Source organism: Mytilus californianus, unplaced genomic scaffold (genome assembly GCF_021869535.1).
Source record: "Mytilus californianus isolate M0D057914Y unplaced genomic scaffold, xbMytCali1.0.p SCAF_9, whole genome shotgun sequence".
NCBI lineage: Eukaryota > Metazoa > Mollusca > Bivalvia > Mytilida > Mytilidae > Mytilus > Mytilus californianus.
Window position 1 is genome coordinate 52984096 of NW_026262745.1, and position 23083 is coordinate 53007178.

At 33.8% G+C, this 23083-nt stretch overlaps 1 protein-coding gene across 1 annotated transcript; it reads right to left on the bottom strand.

The window, feature by feature from the left end:
* LOC127715947 (uncharacterized) lies at positions 1 to 23083 on the bottom strand. The gene is made up of 4 exons (XM_052222053.1): positions 22994 to 23083; positions 20881 to 21148; positions 19808 to 20640; positions 1 to 21 (listed from the first exon to the last, which is right to left on the bottom strand). The coding sequence occupies exons 1-4, from the start codon at positions 23081 to 23083 to the stop codon at positions 1 to 3; spliced, it is 1212 nt and encodes a 403-aa protein (XP_052078013.1).

Sequence of the window (23083 nt, forward strand, 5' to 3'; positions counted from 1 at the left end):
TCAAACTAATTCAGTTGTTATCTGTAAGAAACATAAAGGAGTTACATAATCTTGGTAAATACCTTTATGAGGCAGAAAAAAATCGTTACACTTGATTGTTTCTTATGTACTGTTAATATCTAATAGTATGTAAATTGTATGCCAAACTCCGCTACATGTTAGAAATTGTTTATGTCATTAATGCTGTATATGTATAATTATGTAAACTGTATAAATTGTGTATGAGCTGTATTTGCTCACGGAATAAAGTATTTTTATTATATATTGAAGTTCGTATTTGCAAGTGTTTTGTTTTTGGCACATTGTCGCATTCCCGAGTCTCCAAATCTCCATTTATTAAAATGTTTGTGATAACAAAAACATATAAAAGATGAATTTTCGAAACAAGGAATACGTGTGTGTATCTGAAAAAAATACGTTCGACGCATTTGGTATGGAGTATGTGTTTAAGACTTTCAATAATATGATCTGTTGATAAAATCGAATTGCGGTTAAATTATTATGACAAAATAAGAACGTAACACATTACGACTTGCAATAGGGTAATGTCTACGACAATTGTACAAGGATAAAACAGTTAAGAGTGCTTTAAAGTCCGATTTATTTTTACGTAATTTAGTGGATTCGCCAAATTGTCGTTGTGGTGCTATAGAAACAAGCTCTCATTTTTTATTAACGTGTCCTTACTATACTAACATACGTCAAGTGCTACTGAATTCTCTTGTATTTTCCGCAGCGTATTGATGTAAATATTTTGCTTTTTGGGTCAGATTGTTTAACTGATGAAGAAAATTGTACTCTTTTTGTATTGGTACAAACATACATATTGAAAAGTAAAAGATTCACACCATAATATGAAAGCATCATTTATTTGTTTTCCTTGCATTTCATTTAGCTCATTTCAATCACTTGTTTTTTGTTTTTTGTTTTTTGTTTTTTGTCTTTTTTTTTCTCCCTTTTTTCTCAAACTATATAATCAATCTTATTTTGTATTTACTATTCTTAATATATTCCAATTGACAGAGCATGCTCCAAGTATTCATTATATTGTATGTCAACATTCTTTTGGAGACAGATTAAAATAAGCAATGTTGCTTGTTTCTGAATCCCATTGTTTATACTGTATTATATTAAAAAGCATTATTTGACTTATCGAATAAAATATTGTTTAAACCAAGAGATGCATAACATTTAGGCGAGTATAACGGACGGATCTCTACATTTCAAGCTATCAATAAATATTGTTCCAAGAAATATTTATTCATCGATTCTTAATTATGCCTATAGATATTTAAACTGCTCTTACAAGTATAAGTGCGAAACGGAGATCTCATAATGAAATTCCAAAGGAAGATAGTTTTTATGGCACAAGTAAATAATTTTAGATAAAAAAGGCAAATAAAAAAAAAAACAAAAAAAAAAAAACGCGAAACAACATGCAAGATGCGTTCTAAAATCTATATGACATTCGTACAGACCAGTTGGTACGTCTTTTAAAAATTGAAATTTACAAATGTTAACTAATTTCTATTTTGAGAAAAAAAGTTATTAACATGTTCAAGAAATACCCTTCTAAATAGCATCATAGTTGTAGATAAATAGATATTTTTATTTTAAAGTACAAACAAATGTACAACGTTTTACATGTACATGAAATACAATATGTTATAAACATATGTAGTCAATACACATGTATATCTATACCTACCAGCCTTTAGAGGCTTATGATGCACGGTCATTTGTGTACGACATATTTTATAAATGAATTTCAAAATCATATTAATCCTTATTACATCTGGGGCTTAAATCTGCTGAGATAGTTCCAATATACATATATCAGTTGTGTGTAATAAATTAATATTAAAATATAGATGAGCGTAGGGTTGTACATGGAAAAGCAGGGGGATAACAGTTGCCTCTCTTTGTTCGTATCATTGTAAATAAGGATTTGTAATAAAAGATAAAACGATTTCATCATCTTAATTTGACTAAATTGTGACAGTTGTATAGTTGATCTATATAAAAAAAAATGATTTATCACATCTACTGAGCCAGCAAAATAGTATGTTAACACCATAGTTATTTTTTTGACAAAATATAATAGAGAATATACATGCATAAATGTATATATCTGACAACATTTATCACAATTAGTACAACACAAATATATGAACATCCAACAATGAGCATACCCTGCTTTGTTATAAAGAGGTATCTAAATCCAAAATCACCTTCTTGGATATTTTTTGATCCATTAAAAAATTGACTAATCCCACATCATTACTTGATTAACAGTTATTTGATTAACGTCCAGTGGCAAATATTTCATGAATACGCCTGACGTGAACATAAGCAATAGAAATGTCCCCATTTAGACAGGTCATGGCTTTATATTTATTCTAAAGTGAATGTGTGCATCACGAATGAAGATAGTGTGGTATTTTCTAAATTAAAAACTGGCAATGTATGATAGCGATATCCCGGCACACCACACGTGGTACATTGCTAATATTGGTAAATGATTAACAGAACGTTTTAATCTGATTTGTTTATGATTTAGATATTGGCTCTTTTGCCATTGTCAAACCGGTCTACTTAATACATATAGATACTTTTAAAATGATGTTATTCGGCGTGTTAAACTCGATGTGTTCCTTAAAAATACTATAATTATAACTTTGTATGATTTATTGAAGGAAAAAATATTGCATAATCGAACCATATATCATATATTATGCTCATGTTATCTAAATTTTCATTTTCCATTACAAACAAATTGATTTCTTACTCTATTTAGATGAACCGATTACAACCGAGAGGCCTCGCTATTAATTGTTCGTTGTGCGTCAGTCAGAAGGTTTTTATTAAGCATTTCGTGAGTATCCTGTACAGACATCTCTCTATACCGGATGATTTGCTATATTGCGCACCAACATTCATTTTGATCTTTAAATGATTCAGAAATTTGCTGATCGATATTGTGTATTTTTCAGTATATCGATATCTTCTCAGTTCGAGTCTCTTCCTTCGTAATTGCTTTTTTTTCCGTATTATTTTCGGAAACTAAGGAGCGATTCGAAATTTAGTATCCATCAATATCCGTCCTACCATATTATACAAATACAAATGAAAAACCGACATTCACTGAGGCCAACGGCCGAAGTGAATGTCACTAGGTTTTTCAAAAGTCAATTAAACCACATATTTACCGGAAAAAAAGACAGTAATTGTTTTATTCCATGTTCCGAGAGAGAAAATATGTTTAAATTAACAGTTATTTACCAAAACCAACTAAACGTCAAACATTGTATCGTTATTATACACGTAAAAGCACGCGATGTTTTGCGCGATGAATATACTTTTTTCGCAGGTGAATATGCTTATTTATTCAAAATCCCATTCACATAGAAAAACCTACTAAAGTTCTATCAATATGGAATAAACTGATTTTTTTGTCGATCTACTAATATTGATGTTTTCGTGGTTACTAGCCATGCGTTCTCGAATCAAATTTCATCGTCAATTTCTTCATATTCATTTTCCATATTGGATTCGGATCGGCTTTCCGGCATTTCAATGGGCACCTGTGATACTTGTGCAATTGAACTCGACAGATCGTGTAAAAGTTTGAATCTGGCTAAAATATTCTTCCAGGAAATATATATATGATAAACCTAGAACTAACCCAATGATGAAAATGACAGTTCCTCCAAGGATATAGTGTATTTGCCTATTGGACAACTATCCACCATAGACCAAAGGACGAGGATGTATTTTTTAACTTTAGGTCGCTGTATGGCCTTTACAATGAGCAAACCGAATACCAAATACATGTAGTAAACTATGCCATTGGAAGGTATGACAAGATGTGAAACAATGCAAAAGAGAATCCATGTTAAATCAAGTAAAACAAAACCTATTCAATAAAGAATGTACATTTCTAGATTAACGTATAACCATACGAAAGTATGATGTAGACGCCAGATTACTTTTCCCACTGTTGTAATAATGTTTTTATTTGAAACTTAGGCATAATTAACTGTGTCAAATTGGATCGATCGATCGAGAGAGAGAGAGAGAGAGACAGAAAGAGAGAGAGAGAGACGAAGTATTTTGAACCCTTTCTCGTTGGGTTATATTAGAACTTTTCACGCATACAAAAGGACGCAACAATTGCAAATAAACAAACAGTGTTAATATATTAGGAACATAAATCAATTTTTTGCTGCAACTAATGTCTATGAAATGCCACAAGACAAAATTATTGCACATATTTTAAAAGCAAATACAGTTAACTCTCGTTGTCTCGAACTCGGTTGACTCGAAATTTCGGATAAGTGGTCCGAACTTTGTTCCATATAAAATACATGTAGTTCTACTCCTGATGAGTCGAAATTTCGGATGTCTTGAATTAAATGTACAGTCCCAAGGTTAACAAAAGCATATAAATTACATTCTTTATGTCGAAGTTATAGTATGTACATTGAATTTGAAATGAAATTATATGTGTAGATTTTCAAATCTATATTTGTTTGAACGTTTACGTTGAATTTATTGCTGTAGGTATTTAATTCAGTTACCTTTTTGAAATCGGATATTGCAATAGAATTTTGAATTGAAGAAATTGAAATAATAAAAACAAAAACTTTCAGTCGTTTACAGTTACGTTGACCAGCGCATCTAAAACCGTAGATTCTGATAGTTGAGTATATTATATGAACTTTACTCTAAAATATTAAAATATAAACTGCATATGGTACTTAACTAAAGTTTATATATATAGGTATTTTTCAGAGACAAAGAATATAGATATAAGAAGATTTGATATGAGTGCCAATGAGACAACTCTTCATCCAAGTCAAAATTTATAAAAGTAAACCATTATAGGCCAAAGTACGGGTTACAAGAGCGCAATTATTTGTTTACATTTTACCGGCAAGTTTTTTACCCCAAGATGGTACTCAGAATAGAATCCTATACGGCTTCTGATTGGATGATACAGGATTGGAATTACATTTAATCGAAAGCTTATCCAATTAGGTTTAAAAATTGCAGAAAATCATATTCACATTTTACGAAGTATAGAAAATATCCTCCATTTCTGCACGTCGGAGCCATTAAAAATATGCATTTTTCATTAAGCGAAAAAAATAGACGATCTTTTTCAACTGCATTTTAAGTCAATTTCTGTCGCATGACCCTATATATTTTTTTAGCTGTAATGCAACACTGGCATTTCTAGTAACAGGAACTGCAATCTGTTTTTCCTTAGTTTGTGTAGTCTTCGAGAAAAAAAATACGGAACACCAGTGGTACCCTATGGAAAATGCATTACGAACAATTGCGCTCTTGTAACCTACGGTCTTCAACACGGAGCCTTGGCTCACACCGAACAGCAAGCTATAAAGGGCTTAATAATTTAGAAAACAATATGCTTGAACAAAAATATCAGCCATTTGCAATTACTTTAAACACAGGTAAATGAAAATAATTTTGTTGTTAGGTATACGTGTACAGTTGAATTGGAGAAAGGAAATATATTTACAAAATAAATAATTTTGATGTTCATAGTACGAAGAAGTGAAAATTTATAGTAATACCAAACACTTATCAAAGCTGGTATATAGACCAGATATAACCCTGAATAACATTAAATAACAAAAAAGCATTACAATTAGTATCAAAAGGTCAAATAAACAAGAAAGTACGATTTGAGAGTACTCGCAGTTACTGACAGCTAGTTAAAGCCAAAAACAATTAATAATAAAAAATCATGCATCAGAGACTAAAATCTACTAAAACACATCCCAGGGATTTAGTATTTTAACGTCATGGACAGTCAATGAAGACATGACTTGTGCAATGCCAAAACTAAATGTATCGACAGGCAGTAGGATAGTTAGGACTTAACCTCTTTATAGATCAAAATGAACGTGGGTGTGTCTTTATACATCCCGTTTGAAAAGAATACAAATTTAGTTAGGTTTTAATTTGCTGATGACAAAATCGATATTAGTGCCAATGTAAACTATATTCAAAGATCTAATTACAACATTGGTAAGTACCTAAAGCTGTGAAATAGACAAAAACATAAGATAATAGTAGGTTACAATCTGTATTAAATAACAATTTTGAAACAGTTACGAACCATGAAGAAATGCAATTTTATAACTATATGTCAAGCACAACTTTAACAATTAGAGATACAACCTATATCTGTGTGTATATCGGGACGGACGGACGTCAAAGGGAGATGATCTATATAATACAGCTTTTGACAAGTAATTATATTTGCGATATATGTATTTTAACGCTTTTTATTTCAAGTATAATATTTGGGACACTTTGAGATTATAATTACGCCTTGGAAGAGTTAAATTGCAATTGCAAGTAGGCACAAAGTCGATAAGATATATTTAGAGCACTCGAGCTATTTATAGCCTAATTGACCTGGTAGATATAATGAACTTGTCATTGGTATTTTACGAAAGCCCAGAAGGATCATGCGAGATCCGATATTCGAAATTCGAAATTCAATATCTGAAGTTCGAAATTCGAAATTCGATATTCGAAATTCCATATCCAGCGTCACCAATCAAAAGAATGCTTCTAACTTGGGAATTATTTTAGACCAATGAACTATGTTTTTACATAAATGATATTGAAATTAGCGGGTTTATAAATACACGTGTGCTTTTAACTGCATAGTGTAGTAAATTGGTTGTCGTGCAGGAAAGAAATAAGAAGGCCGCTTCAAGGTATGTTTTTATTTGTATATTGCACTATTTGTTTGTAGTTTAGTTTAACTGCACGAATCTAATAAAGGTGTATTTGCCCCACTACCCGATTGAAGCCTTATATGCATGTACATTGCTACGCACAAAAGAGATAGGGGTCGTTCAAACGATTGACACTTGTATGCTGTTCAGGTTGTAAACATAAGCAAGCAGTAGCTGTGGAACATGCAGTACATATAGTTTCAGTTGAAGGGGCGGCTTCACAGGTGGGATGGAAGGGTGATTGTGTAAATGGTGTCATGCCATACAAATTTATTTTGACCAGTGTCCCGTTCGGAAGCCATAGAATCCCAAAGGCGCGCATTGAAACTTTTTTGGGAAATCACGTTTTCGAAAATCGGTATGCATTTAGTTTTTGTCTCAGGCATTTATAGGGTTTAGGTAGACTTGCTACATGTCCCATCCTAATTTTCTTTTTCTTCTTCTTCAATTTTACACCTTTTACAATTTTATTGCGTAAATACAGAGATTTACAGCATATTGCATTTGACACCTGCATAGGAACCTTTCTCCAAGGGCAATCAGTATACTGGCAGTTTTCAGTAAACATATACTAAGTAAATTAGTAAGAAAGAAAGAAATAAAAGAAAGGGAATTGTAGCAAGTCTAGGGTATACGTACCTTTTTACAGGTATTTTTAATAAACCATTATCTAACATATTTCACCAATTTACATATGATACACCAGTATGTCATGTCTTATCGAAAGAATGCGAGAAATGCGTTTTAATCTAATTTCTATTTCATGTAGAATAGAGAATGGAAACGGGAAATGTATCAAAGAGGCAACTATCCGACTAAAGAGCAGAAAACAACCAAAAATGCATATAAATAGTATTTAATATTACAAGTGGGTTTATGATTATACTGAATGACCATAGAATAATTATAATAACATTGTATTGTTCTTTTGATGCAGTCGGTTTTTACTATCTTAAGTATTCAAAGTACCTACGTACTGTACTACTGCCCACTGATCTTGCCTGGATTATTGAAGTAATGATGTTTATAAAATTCTGGTAGTTCTCATTTTAATAGTGATTCGTGATATTAAAACCTACGAGTTTAATTAGGTATTTGAAATCCCTTACTCCTTACAGATCGAAATAACAAGAACGACATCATGTGTTGGTCATCTTTTTGAAGGAAATGTGTCCTGAAAATTATAAAAAAAAATTTTTTTGGAGATAACTCCCCTTTTGGTAATTTTTTTGTGCATTCTTTTGATTTATAAATCCTATGACCAAGAAGAAACCGACGGTGAATCTGTAAGTGGTTCAAAACTTGCAATAAAATCATTGGATTATTTTCCACTGAGAATCGTTCCTTGTCTGGATAATAGCTGTATTAACTTTGTTTAAATCGAAGTTTTCAACGATAACACAGTCTAAAATGAGATTAATTATATCTTTTTATGACTTAAAAAGTACAATCATGCAAATTGTCCTGTAATATGCAAATTTTTGTTAGTCATTATATGTTTAATTTTTTGTCCCACTTTCATGCAAAATCTGATAATAACTGACCTTAATCGATCTTTATTTTCGTCAAAGTTATTTTTTCCCTTTTTAGGACAATGGTTTTGCCAGTTTACACACCAGCCCTTCACCGGAACAATAACATGCCAAGAAATGAATTGATAAGTAGATATTTTGCCCAAGGATACACAAACAAGGAAATTTCTCAAGTGCTGATGGCAGTACATAAAATATCCATAAGTATTTCGCAAATCAAACGTATTTTGAGAAGTCTTGAATTAAAACACCGCAAAGTAAATCCTCTACTCCCTGGCATTATTGGTGCGATCTACAAGATAATAGAAAACAGTGGACAATGTCTAGGTTACCGTGCCTTTTGGAAAAGACTAACTACTGAATTTGGTTTTGTTATTCAACGGAAAAGTGTAATGGAACTTTTGCGTATGATAGATCCGGACGGTGTAGCAAGAGGAAGAAAAAGACGGTTGATAAGACGTCGATATACGACACCTGGACCTAACTTTGTGTAGCATATTGACGGTTACGACAAACTCAAGCCTTTTGGGTTTCCAATACATGGTGCAATTGATGGGTTCTCAAGACGAATTATGTGGCTTGAGGTCGGTCCAAGTAATAACAATCCACAAATAATTGCGCGGTATTTTTTGGATACTGTTGAACAATTAGGAGGCTGTCCCCAAAGGTGCAGATGTGATTTAGGTACAGAAAACACAGTGATAGAGGAAATACAAGTTCTTTTTCATGCTCTGAGTAATACTGAGATTGTAAGAAATTGCTTATTGTACGTGAAAAGTACTGCTAACCAAAGAATCGAAGCCTGGTGGAGTATATTACGTCGACAAAATGCCGATTGGTGGATCATTTTTTTTAAAGATTTACGCCAAAGCGTAACTTATTCAATGATGCAGATCCATTGCACGTCGAATGTATAAGATACTGTTTTATGGACGTTCTTCAAAAAGAACCTAATCAAGTAGTAATTCAATGGAATCAACATACAATGCAAGTGAAAAAGAATAACGAGAGTCCAGGAGGAAAGCCGGACATTTTGTTTTTTGTACCCGATTCATGTGGTACCCGCGATTACATTGTGAATTGCGACCAAAATGATATTTTATATTGTCAACAGGCATACGGAGAAAGTCGACATATCCATGCTTGCTCAGAAGAATTTATTTCACTTGTAAACCTTATCTTGCCGAACCACGACAGACCTTCAGATGCCAACGAAGCTGCAGACCTTTATGGTCAATTGATATTTCGGTTAAGCCTTTACAATGAATAAATCGTTCTTAACATATAGTGTAGTTGCTTGTGATATTTTGTTATTTTGTTATTTTTCATAGTTAACCAATTACATGTTATGCTTTTCTGCTATACTCGGAACATGTTTTTCATCAAAATGTGTATTCAGGCCATGATAAGCTATTGCATGGCAATTGTTTCGATTTTGCACTGCACATATCGTGACCCTTGTAATTAAAACTCCTTCCCTATCCAATTAAAAAATTTCCTCGTGCAAATGAACACTTATCAGATCTCTAAATTTTGATTATTTGTGTCGCTGGGTTGTTATCTCATTGGCGTATATCACACATCTCCTTTAATTCATACTTAATCGTTTAAAGTACCTTAGGACAAATTACTTGACAACCATTAATTAACTGTATCTATTTACCAAAATATTATTAATCAGAAAATTATTATATGTTGATAAACGTCAGTTTGGCAACAACCAATTTACATATAAAGTTAATCAAATAGAAAACGAAGAAACAGTTCAATGCGCAAACCTTATGAATATCAAACTTTAGGCTCGCATATGCCCGAGTTGTTCACCTTATGATAAATGTAATTATGATTAACGACAAAATGTTGTTAAACGAAATTTGATACCCTGCATTCATCATGCTTTTCAATAACGTATGGTCAAATCACTGAAAGACCCCAAATAAATTATTGAAAACTATCATTCTGCATTGACAGTAAAATCTTGGTGTAAATTAGATACACCCATTTCGGGCTATCATCAATGTGTATCGAATACATACCAAAATCAGTGTTATGTGATACAATATTGAAATTCTGATGATTCTGATCACAAAATTTATACACAATAGTATCTATGATCAATTATACCCCCACGCATTTTTTGCGTCGGGTATAATGATTTTGACCCGTCCGTCCGTCCGTCTGTCCGTTCGTTCGTCAGTCCGTCAGTCCTGTTCTTGTCATCGAAACTTCTCTGAAACTACACAACATAATTTCATGAAACTTTGTAGATAATATGGACATACTATGTAGATGTGAATATCGAAAGGAAATTTCGATTCATTTTTTTCTAGGAGTTACGCTCCTTTGAACTTATTGGCCTCAATATACTACAGTCCGTCAGTCCTGTTCTTGCCATCGCAACTCCTCTGAACCACACAACAGAATTTCATGAAATTTTGTAGATAATAAGGACATACTATGTATAGACGTGTATATGGACAGGAAATTATGATTAAATTTTTTCTAGGAGTTATGCCCATTTACACTTATTGGCCTCAATATACTACTTCAACAGTTTGTCATCGAAACTCCTCTGAAAATACACAACAGAATTTCGTGAAACTTTGTAGATAATAAAGACAAACTATGTAGACATGAATATCGACAGGAAATTATGATTTTTTATTTTTTCTATGAGTTATGCCCCTTTGAACCTATTGGCCTCAATATACTACAGTCCGTAAGTCTTGTTCTTGTTATCGAAACTCCTTTAAAACTACAAAACAGAATTTCATGAAACTATGTAGACAGTAAGGACATATAATGTAGACGTGCATATCGACAGGAAGTTATGATTAATTTTTTTTCTAAGAGTTAAGCCAATTTGAACTTAGAATTTTGGCCTTATTATTCTACTGCAACAGTTTGTCATTGCAAATCTTCTGAAACTAAATAACAGATTTTTATAAACTTTGTAGATAATGGGAACATAATATGTATATGTGCATATATCCACAAGAAATTTTTATCATTTAACTTTAGTAGGAATGTTGAGTCTTTTAACTTGGAAATCTAGTGATATTTTGTTTGCCCAGTGACAATGTGGGGGCGTGGGGGTATTGGAGCGTACTCACAAAGGTTCTTTAATTGTACAAATATCATGACAAGTGGTTGAACTGTTACTGTTAACATGCTCCACGAGGTTCCATTTTAAATGATCTGCGATGACAGCCATGTTGAATTTCGATCGGCACCGAAATCTTAAATAAAATTATGAAAGGTAGTCTTTTGATTAACAATATAAGTGTCGGATGAAGATTTCGCAAACGGAAGGGAGGCTCATTATATGTTTGTAGATATAGTATTTGCTCATATAAGTTATATAAAGTAATTAGAAACAAGATATCTTGCATAACTCTTCATATATATATCATTAAATGTTAATCTTTGGTCTTTAAATTTTGATTCTGAAGTCAAACTTAAAGGAAAGCCATTCTTGCGAAACAACTAGGTGAAAGTTATATAATATATTTATTTAAAAAATAGAAATGCAAGACATAAACCATAGAACGCTGTATGTTTGGACGGTCAAGTTGATGTATCTATACTATTAAATGAGAAGACCTCATTTTGTGTGTCGCTTCTCTTCCTTCCACAAGAAATTTACCATCACGTCTCTGTGTCCTATAGGTACTATGCATAGTCGCATTTATCATCCTCGCTTATGACTATTCAGTTTGGGTTATTTTGAGAGGAAAACGAAAATAAGGGCGTCCGGATATTGTTTCCGTCATCGGACGGACTTTTAGGTCATAGACAAGACTTCCGTTTAGGACGGTTTTAATTTAGCCTTTTCAGAATCTAAAGGACTATGGGTAATCTCATTGTTCGTACGCCATAATGAAAATAACGTTACGTCATTGGCTGAATTTCCATTGTTTAGAACGTTTTAAACCAATCACAACGTTTTGGTGTACGCTTTTGGAAATATTACCCAGGATGCATTAGATTCTGAAACGGCGAATTACAGTCAACGTGACAATTTTCATAAGTACTTGGGGACAGGACAATTTCGCGAATATACTATGATCATACATATACTATAAATAAAGTGTATTTGCTATTTACTATTAATTTCAAATTTACTATCCACAGCGGTCACTGTTATATTATCCCTTATATAGAGAGTCGTGCCGGATAGTTAACTTTGAATTGATAGTAAATAGCAAATACACGTTATTTATAGTATATGTATGTTTAACGCAAAAATTATTAAAATTCACCGATAACAAAAAAAATAACGGACTTTGAAAAAAAGGGGGAGGGCTAAATATGACTTTTGATACCTTTCTTGAAATTCTCCAGTCATAAAATCTTTTACAAAAATTCATCCTTCAACAGTTTACATACTTTCATCCACGCTCTAAATGCCCGCGATTTCGCGGGTGTGTTCTAGTAGTTCTGATACTAAAGCATTTGAATGATCTCAGCTGGTAAATATTTGCATAGAACATTTTTATGTAACATGTAGATGATCAATATTAGATGACCAGCACTTATAACAATGGTAGCGTATGACTTGTACTTATCAGTCAGTCATATGTCACCTGACCTGACCTTGACCTCATTTTTGCGGTCCAGTGACCACATTAAGGTTTTGTAATTTAATCAGCTTTGCGTTATTTAATACGTAGGTATTTTTTGTAAAACAATTGATAACGGACCTAAACACAATTACACAAACTAGTGATGTTTTAGATGTGTTTTAGTAACTATGAATGGTAGCACAACAATATTAAGAATAACGGTTAGATTTTGAAAGTAGATGTCAGTCTGACAGGTGACACTTGGACCTTGAACCTCAATTGTAGTGTATGTTATTTTTTTTTTATTGTATCAGGTTTTATTTCAGTTACTTGAAGATTAAGAAATTATTTGGTTATATGGAGTACATATCGGTCCGACCGATGTCATCTATCCTTGAATACGTCAATGTTTTGTGATAAGATATGTTCCTCGATTTCTTTGATTGGCAAGATTACAATATTTATTCTATAGGTTGGTTATGAGGGCTACGTACATGACAGTCAAACAGCTGTCACCGTGACCTGACGTTGACCTCAATATCACTGTCCAGATGCTATGTTAATGTGTTTGTGCTTCCGGTATTCCACATTAACTGAATACATGTAGTAGGACTATATTTTGTATATATATACACATGTCAGTCTGAAATTTCTCACTTGATTATTTCTAGTGGCTATATCATGGATTTTAATGTTTGGTAAATGGGTCGCCTACAGCTTGACATCTCTGGCCTTATTAGAGACGTAAATTTTTACCGCAAATCTTTTAGTGTATCCCCACATCTGTTTAAATGTAATTGTTTCAAAGAAAAACTTTTACAAAACAAAAGGTGCATGGCCATGACATCTACGTGTGTGAAGGTTCGGATACAGATACCAAGTAATGGTGAGGGCTTCAACTGATTCATCACTGCATGTTGAATATGATAGTTTGATGATTGAAGTTGAATGAATCCCGAAAAAACTATACTATGCAAACTATACTAAGCACCAAAAGTAAGTTGGTCTTGCTGCTGCCAAGATTTGAAAGGAATGTTCATACAAACATTAATAAAGTGAGTTAGTGAGTGCATGTTGTTTAATGCTAAGTGAACAATATTTCAGCTATATAATTGTGATAAAAAGACAACTGTGCAATGCAAGCTTTCACATAAAAATAAGAAGATGAAGTATGATTGCCAACTCTCGACCTGAGACCAAGTGATGGTAAAAGTTAGCAACTATAGGTTACCGTCCCGCCTACAACGATGAGCAAAACCCATGCCACAATGCAAGTTTTTAAAAACCCAGAAAAGACAAATATAAATTAGTTCAAACGAGAATATAACAGCCATATTTATACTAGACAAACACGCTGAGCTGAACTTTTATAGTGCTAGCTCACATGAGTAACTGTCCGCAGTTAGACGTGTAATTCCACCCGGATAAATTATTCTGAATTAGAGCTTACCAGTCCTTGGTATTTCTCCATTGCTCTGTGTGTTAGCAGCAAGTACCAATTTAAATAAAGTCTTTGGTTTGAACCGACCCGAGATCAAACCCCAATTCATGCGAGCACGCTACCAATTACGCCACATAGGCGGTACTACAATTATAGACGACATAGGCTGAGTGGTTGCACGCTATATTTGTCTAATTTGAACATTTTGTACAAAGGGATTTTTCTACATGTGCAAATCAGCTTTTTTGGACTGGTGTTTAAAGAAAGAATTTTGTTGCAAATTGTTAACAAAACACAAATGACTGGCAATAGAAGTAAAAAGATGGTAGTAACTCTCCATTGTGAATAGGCCAACGATGGTAAAAATGTAATGTGTGCTACCTCAGGCGACACGTAATTTCAAGGTAGTTTGAAATAGATTTACAAAAGATACGGAGATTGAATTACGCTTCATTTTAAATAATCTAATTTTTAAGTAATAATATCACTTGTAAGTAAAACCGAGTATGAAACAGAATCGTGAATTGTCTGAGCTAATATACTATTTTCGACAATTAATGCCAATCCCTGCATAACCTGATGCGCATTAAGTATGCGGGGTTACACTGAATTTTTATGTAATTAATAAAAAAATGATGCTTTCCTAGTTTCATTCCGAATGGTTTAATAACAACAACAAAACACAACTATGATGACATCCGAATTCCATAAAAGAATTCGGAATGGTCCATTGACACTCTAGTTAATGTGGGTTCACGCAAGACAAAATGCTCAAGACTACATATATCTTTACTTATAGTAATATGTTTTTCACATGGCATACAAGACACGTCAGTTATATGTTTTACACATGGGCATACAAGACATGCACATATTTTCTTACTTTAATAAATTGAAATAATAGTTTTTAATAAGTCTGTCCAAGGTAGCTACGGTTATCATTACACTTAAAGAAAAGGTCAATGTGTATGCCAAATACTAAGATGCGAATTGTTGTTAGGTCAGACACAGTTGGTCATTAACGAAAAATCAAATCAAAATCAAGCAGCTTTAGTACACATTGTATTTTTTTTCTTATCCTCCATCTGCCATGTCTACGACAAATCATGCAGTATTTTATTGGCAGTTGGTCGTAGTGCAGTGTCAAAATGAACACATTTTTTCAATACAATAAATTCTACACGTCTCAATCTTCAAAATCGCTTATCTAAAAATACTACCATCGCTAACATTTTTAACGATAAAAATCGTGGTTACCCTTCTATCGATAAGTGTCATGCCAAAAAATGACTTACATGTCCCCGTCTTTCCACCAACAATACGGTAAGGTCTACTTTTAATGGTCGCACATTTTCTTTAAATTTTGAAACTGATATAACTTGAAAAACAAACAGTATTATTTATTTACTCACATGAAACAAACCGGGATGCGGTATTCAGTACGTAGGTGAAACTGGACGATATTTATCTAAACGCACGCAAGAACACCTGTATCGCTTTAAAAGACCCAATAAATTCAAAAGTATCATTTATCAACATCTTAAAAAGCACAATCATCCTATTAAATATTTAACAGTTCAACCTTTAGAAGTAGTAAATAGGCAGCCTGGTGAATCTCATTCAAAGTTTGTACGATCACGGAAAATAATTGAATTAAATTGGATTAAAAAATTACAGACAGTCTACCCTCTCGGTCTTAATGATAATATCATGGGAATTGGTAATATATCAAGAACCGATTCTGTTAACATTTTGGATATAGTTTCTAAAACTGTTCGTAAAAACCGTTCTCATGGGCGTAGAAAAAATCGCAATCAAAGAAAATTTCGGACCAACCATACAAATATTTCGGACCTAATTTCTATTTCAAAAAACAACGGCAGACATTATCTATTAACCAAGCTCTGTTCTTTACCTATAAATAAATTAAATAAAATTTTAGAGGATTGCAACACAATTTCATATTGCAGTCCTAGATATGAAATCGTTCAAATTATAATGGCATATTGTTATTCTAAACTGTTTCCCAAAATTGATCGCCCTGAAGATCATAAAAAACATTTTATTAAAATAAAGTATGTCAATAAAGGTTTTGATTTTGTAAATATTGCCGGTATTTTTAACGACCATTCTGTTAAAGAACAAATTCCGGGATATTTTGATAATACTGAACTCTTATTTGTTATATTTACAAGAAATCTACCCGAAAATTTGTGTTTGTATAGCCAAGTCTGAAAAGATGTAAATATCGGTGAAAACACACCTCCGTCATGTAATTGTAGTAATTCCGAATACACTTATGGCTCCATTTCCCATGTTATAACAGGAGACCTTAACATCGTTCGCGACCGAGAGTTAAAATCATTCCTCAGTAAAGGACCTAAATATCGCCCCCCGTCAATTATTAATTGGAATGAGTGTCGTAATATCATCCACGACTCACTTCGTGCTTACTGTCTGAAATGGATAAACGGGAAAAAGCTGACAAAAAATCTTTGGACTCTTTTTTTAATTCAGTAATGAAGATAGTTGATATACGTATACAACATTTTAAAGAACATTTTACTCTTAACAACAACCATAAAAATCCTATTTCTCGTATCAAACATAAACTAAAAGAACTAGCCAAGGAATTTGTTTTTGTCCCGGCTGATAAAGCTGCTAATAATATCATTATAGTTTGACGTAAATTTTACATTGAGGTTCTGCAAAAGGAAATCACGAATTCACCAACATTCCAACTGACTTCATTTTCAGAAAACGATATCTGTAACAAACATAAACTATTAGCTACTTCTTTACAAGCAGAACCAAATACAATGAAAGTCCCAACTATGTACTGGCTTCCGAAGCTACACAAATCACCTTACAAATATAGATTTATTTCGTCTTCAAGTCATTGTTCCACTACTAAATTGTCTATTCTACTTACTAGTACATTTGGTACAATCAAAAACCTGATAATAAATTGTTCAAATAAGGCCTTTGAAAATAGTGGAATTAACTACTTTTGGAGTGTCAAAAACTCGTTGGAAGTACTTGATAAATTGCATGCATATATTGGTGATTTTGAATCTGTTCAAAGTTTTGATTTTTCTACCCTATATACCACTTTGCCTCATATTCTTATTAAGAAAAAATTCACACACCTAATTAAATGGGCATTTAAAAAGTCGGAATGCGAATACATATGTTCAAACTCTTTTAGGTCATTTTTCAGTGGCAACAAACAAAAGAGCTATGTCAATTGGACATGCTTTGATACTGTATCTGCCCTTGAATTTTTACTTGATAACATTTTTGTTCGCTTTGGAGATTCCGTATATCGTCAAGTTGTCGGAATTCCAATGGGGACTAACCGTGCACCACTTATTGCGGACCTGTTTTTGTATTGTTATGAGTTACAATTTATGACTAAAATCAGCAAAGACCCATCGAAACAACACCTGATACAAAAATTTAACAATACTTTTAGATATTTGGATGATATATTGGCTCTTAATAATGACGACTTCAGTATGTATACTAAAGAAATTTATCCTGTTGAACTTACTTTAAATAAAGCTAATACTAACAATGACCACTGTCCTTTCCTCGATCTTGATATCTATACCATTAACGGGAAGCTTAATACAAAAATTTATGATAAAAGAGATGATTTTTCATTTACTATCGTTAATTATCCATTTTTAGATGGTGACGTTCCCTTGTCACCATCTTATGGTGTTTATATATCTCAACTTGTACGAATCGCTCGTGTATGTAACAACGTATTAGATTTTAGCGAAAGAAATTAATGTATTACTGAAAAATTATTACACCAGGGTTTTCGATATCATAAACTAGTCAAAACATTTACTAAATTTTATCATCGGTATAAGGACATCATTCGTAAATATAACTCAACATGCAGACATCTTATACGTTCGGGTATTTCACATCCAATCTTTTATGGTAATATTCTGTACAAAGCACAAACATGTCAGTATTCACCTCAAAAGCTAACAAAACCTTTAAACAGACTTATTAAGAAGGGATATAGTTACGATACTGTTGTCAGGTCATTAAAGATTGCATATTTTGGCTTTAATATTGATTCACTTATAGGGTCTTTGCATCGGAATTAAACATATTTATTCTAAAACCAGTTGTTGGCATGACACGGGTTATGTTTTTCTCATATATTTTATGACGGTATAATACTAAACCCCTAACAGGAGGGATTGTGCCTGATATTCATATGATGAAGACCTAATCTTTCAATCAGTTTAATTGAGGTCTGGAGCTGGCATGTCAGTAACTGCTAGTAGTCTGTTGTTATTTATGTATTATTGTCATTTTTGTTTATTTTCTTTTGTTTCCTATTCTGACATCGGACTCGGACTTCTCTTGAACTGAGTTTTACTGTGCGTACTGTTGTACGTTTGTTTTTTCTACATTGGCTAGAGATATAGGGGTAGGGTTGAGATCTCAAAAAACATGTTTAACCCCACCGCATTTTTGCGCCTGTCCCAAGTCAGGAACCTCTGGCCTTTGTTAGTCTTGTATCATTTTTAATTTTAGTTTCTTGTGTATAATTTGGAGTTTATTATGGCGTCCATTATCACTGAACTAGTATACATATTTGTTTAGGGGCCAGCTGAAGGACGCCTCCGGGTGCGGGAGTTTCTCGCTGCATTGAAGACCCATTGGTTGCCTTCGGCTGTTGTCTGATCTATGGTCGGGTTGTTGTCTCTTTGACACATTCCCCATTTCCATTCTCAATTTTATTTTCAACCATGACATTTTCTGGTATATCTGAACCTTGAGCTACTGGTGACACTTCTTGTTTCATCTTATCTTTGATGGCTGCAACAGGATCTAACTCATCATCAACTGACCATGCATCTTTTTCGGTGAAAAACTCATTAAAAGTTACACCTAGTGACCATATGTCTGTAGACGGGGATGTGTTTACTTGTCGGAGCAAACATTCTGGTGCCATATAAGCCGGGGATCCACAAGTACTGCCTACTGCTGTTGTCGTGGCTGCACCAACAGACTTCATCATCTGCTTATTCCCATGTCACAAACCTTTGTTGTTAAGCAACCTTTTCTAAATAATATTTTTCCCGGTTTAATGTCGTGATGAAGAACCACTGGTTCCAAAGAGTGCATACATGATACAGCCTGGACCACTTGTTTCATGATATGCGGTTTGTCCCTAGCTTTGATATCAATATCAAGCTTTGTATCTTCACTAAAAATAGCATCCTCCATATTGCATCGCATGATAAACTCATGCACGAGATAAATTGTAGTGTCGGCTCGAGCAACAGCCAAGAACTGGATAATGTTCGGATGACGTAATTTTGAGTTTATGTTTATTTCTTTTTCTACAGTACGCAGCATTGCAGTTTTAGCTTTCTTCTTGATTGGAATGGCCTTGACAGCTACTTCCAATCCGGTCCACTTCCCTTTATAAACGGTTCCGAAGGCTCCTCTTCCTACAATGGAGGAGTAGTCTATATTAAGGTCTTCTACAATAACCTCTGGAACAGCAAAAGGGTGTTGATTTGTGGCAATCTTCTTTTCTATTTTATCTTCCTTAGTGAAACCTCTTTCTATACTTGTCGACTGTAGAGCACTGTTTTGTGAAGTAGTAGTAGTCATACTAGACGATGGATAGGAGCAAGCATTACATATTGTTTTTGTTATGGAGTCACTGGTTGTTTCATTGATATCTGATAAAGCAATAATTTGCACGGCTTTTGACAATTGTTTTATATCAGCAAACGAGACTTCGCACGAATATATCCCAGGTTGTGTAACCACGATTATGTTCATTGATCCACTGATGATCATGACGTTATCCTTGAACCAAGTATACAGAACATTCTCTGTGGTGCCAATTACTAGACCTATCAAGAGGTTGTCTTCATCGTACCCCCAAATTTCAAGAGCTTCGTGAATAATTATACCATCTATGTTGATTCCGGCTGAGGGATATTGGGTCGTCTTCTTCAGTACTCCATCTATTCTTTCAAATTTTGTATCTATGAAATCTTTCCCTCCAATTTGCATTCTGCAAATAGAAAATCCATTGTCGCAAGGATTGTAAACTTCGTCAACAGCAACAGGCTCATCGAAAGAGGTGATATCTTTACATTGACGAATGGAACTGCATGAAATTATGGACGTTTCCTCGGAATACTTGGACAGACGTTCTCGGTAGTATCTAATAACAATTTCTTGTCTTTCTTTGACAGTCCCACATACATCAACAGGAAGAAGAATAGACCTTTGAGGTTGGTTAGAAATTGCTTGCTGTTGTTCTAGGTTTCCTGTTTTATTAGATACAAGATCCTGCTGCAGGGTTATGAAATTGTCTGACTGAATGGATACGCAGCTGCTTGACTGACCGTGTAGGGGAATGCCTGTTTGTTCAATTTTTAAATAAACGATTGATCCTTTCTCAGTTTTGTCATCAGATAAAATGTACATTTTGACAACTGCAGTCCATTGAATCTTAGATAGTTGCCTAAATTTTGCTGCGTTCACTCTTTCAAATGTTAGTTTCTGACCAGAGGCATAAGCCAGGTATATCTCCATTTCCTTCAAATGACCATATTTAGATTTGCCATCAGGATAAAATACGTCTGTTCCCAATAGAATAACGTCATCGATTTCTAAATCGAGCGTTGATATTAGTAGATGTCGAACATTGCCACCGTCGGCTTTGAAAACCTGCTTGTATTGTCCGGCCTTGTAGTGTTGCCAACCAATATGTACCTTTGGGTTCTTACTGCGAGTATACGTTTCATTATGCTTTCTTTTAAGCGTGTTCATAACCTGCAAAAAGTAATGAAAACAGATATACATGAGATAAAATTGAGAACGGAAATGAGAGAATAGTTCTGGCAACACAAAAATGTTTTGGGCTCAAAGTCCTAATCTTAACAAAATGGTCAGGAAAAACTGCAAGCGGACTGACTGGTATAATTTTGTAGTGGTTATATCGCATACGAAACTTTATTTAGGTAAACAAAAAGGGGTAAACTTGACGGCTTCCGGATGCCCGAATCGTTCGCATTGATATATATAGCCATTTGGAAAATTAAAACAGATAATTGGGCACAATTTTGATAGAAGATTATCCAAAAAATGATACCTACATGGTTTGGTAGAAATTGGCTTTGTAGTTTCTAAAAAGAATTGATACAAGTGTTTATCAATCAGAGGACCACAAAAAATCTAGAGGGTCATTTGATCCAATCAAAACCATCAAAGGAACATGAATACCAACTTCTGTTCAAATTAGCCCAGTCATTTCTGATGAAATGCCGATAATGTGTGAACCAATCATAAGCCAGACAGCCATATTGTATGTATGGGAGAGTCATAGGATTCAACTGTTACAGAGAACAATCTATAGAACATATCTGCCAAGTTTGATTCATACTGGTCCATCTGTTTCTAACGAGAAGTCGATAATGTGTCAACCAAATAGAGGTTATCATAGGCATAATTAAATAAAAGAACAGAGTTCCAATGTCCCCCGCGTTGCATTTATTTAATATTAATAAAAATCTGGCAAGAATTGTACCCGTGAGAGCGCTAACAAGAACGGACGGACGGACGGACACACGGACGCCCGGTATTTCCATGTCCGGGGGACAAAAATCAACAGGACCATAGGAAATGATGGAGGAGCATCCAACGAAGAAACATTTATAAGCAAGTTTGGTTTAAATTTGTCAAGTGGCAACAGATAATTTTTTTTATAATTTTTAATCATTTGTTTATTTCTACAAAAGAGAAGGTCATATTTGGCCTCGATTTGGGTCATCAATCATAGATATAAAAAAAAGGGAATATTATGCTATTTTATTCTGTTTAGTACCATCGGCCATTTCTATTATGGACCAAAAACCCGAATATAATTTACAAACAATATACCCTAAGGAACATGTAGGAAAAATTGGATACAATTGACCGCATTGTTTCTGATATACGTAGATAAGATAATTTCGGGAAAAAAATATTAACCCCGGACAATGACTAAGGACTACGGACGCCAAGTAATGGCAATAACTTGCTAAAAATTGGCAAATGTGCTTGACACACCATACTAGTACTAGAAGTAAGTGAGTCTACTAGTTCGAAGAAACAGAGCTTTAATTGTTGTTTTTCACCATGACATCTGTTAATACCTCATAATAACGAATATAGCCAATGTCCGTACTCAGGAACCCAAGTTCATTTTGTTTTATGAAGCGAAATGTGCCTCTTATTTAATTGCGTGTATGTGAATAGTAAGGCTGCACATTTTGAAGAGTGAATTAATTTAAGATATCAATGGGGAAAACTATCAGAAATATACAATAAAGTTCGTTTGTCATCTTTCTTGGTGATCCCGGCTGTGTTTTATCCACAAATTCGCTCTTTTGACACTTTGGTATTCCACTTTTCCACTACGCCACACGAAACCCAGCTAATATGGGGAAAGGTTACATTTTTGTCCACGCAATATATGAAAAGGTTTACATTTATATAATCTAAATTATAGGAAAAGGGTTGGGTAACAGAACCCCAGCAGCACCCCTATTAATAAAGTATTAGACCCCCCCCTCCCCCCCCCTCACGAGGTTTTCAAACAGAACGGATAATATAACTTCACTGTCAAATACAACCTACCGTATTCTCTTCTCCGTCTGAACGTTTTTTCTCTACTTTTTTGGAATCATTCTTAGGATTTTTCTGTTTTTCTCTAATGGCCGTTATCAT

Coding starts and splice junctions, on each gene's coding strand:
- LOC127715947 (XM_052222053.1), bottom strand. CDS start 23,083: ATGATAACGGCCATTAGAGAAAAACAGAAAAATCCTAAGAATGATTCC. Junction 20,641..20,880: donor ATACCTGGCTTATGCCTCTG/GTCAGAAACTAA, acceptor CTAATAAAACAG/GAAACCTAGAACAACAGCAA. Junction 22..19,807: donor ATATAGACTACTCCTCCATT/GTAGGAAGAGGA, acceptor TGTTTCTTACAG/ATAACAACTGAATTAGTTTG.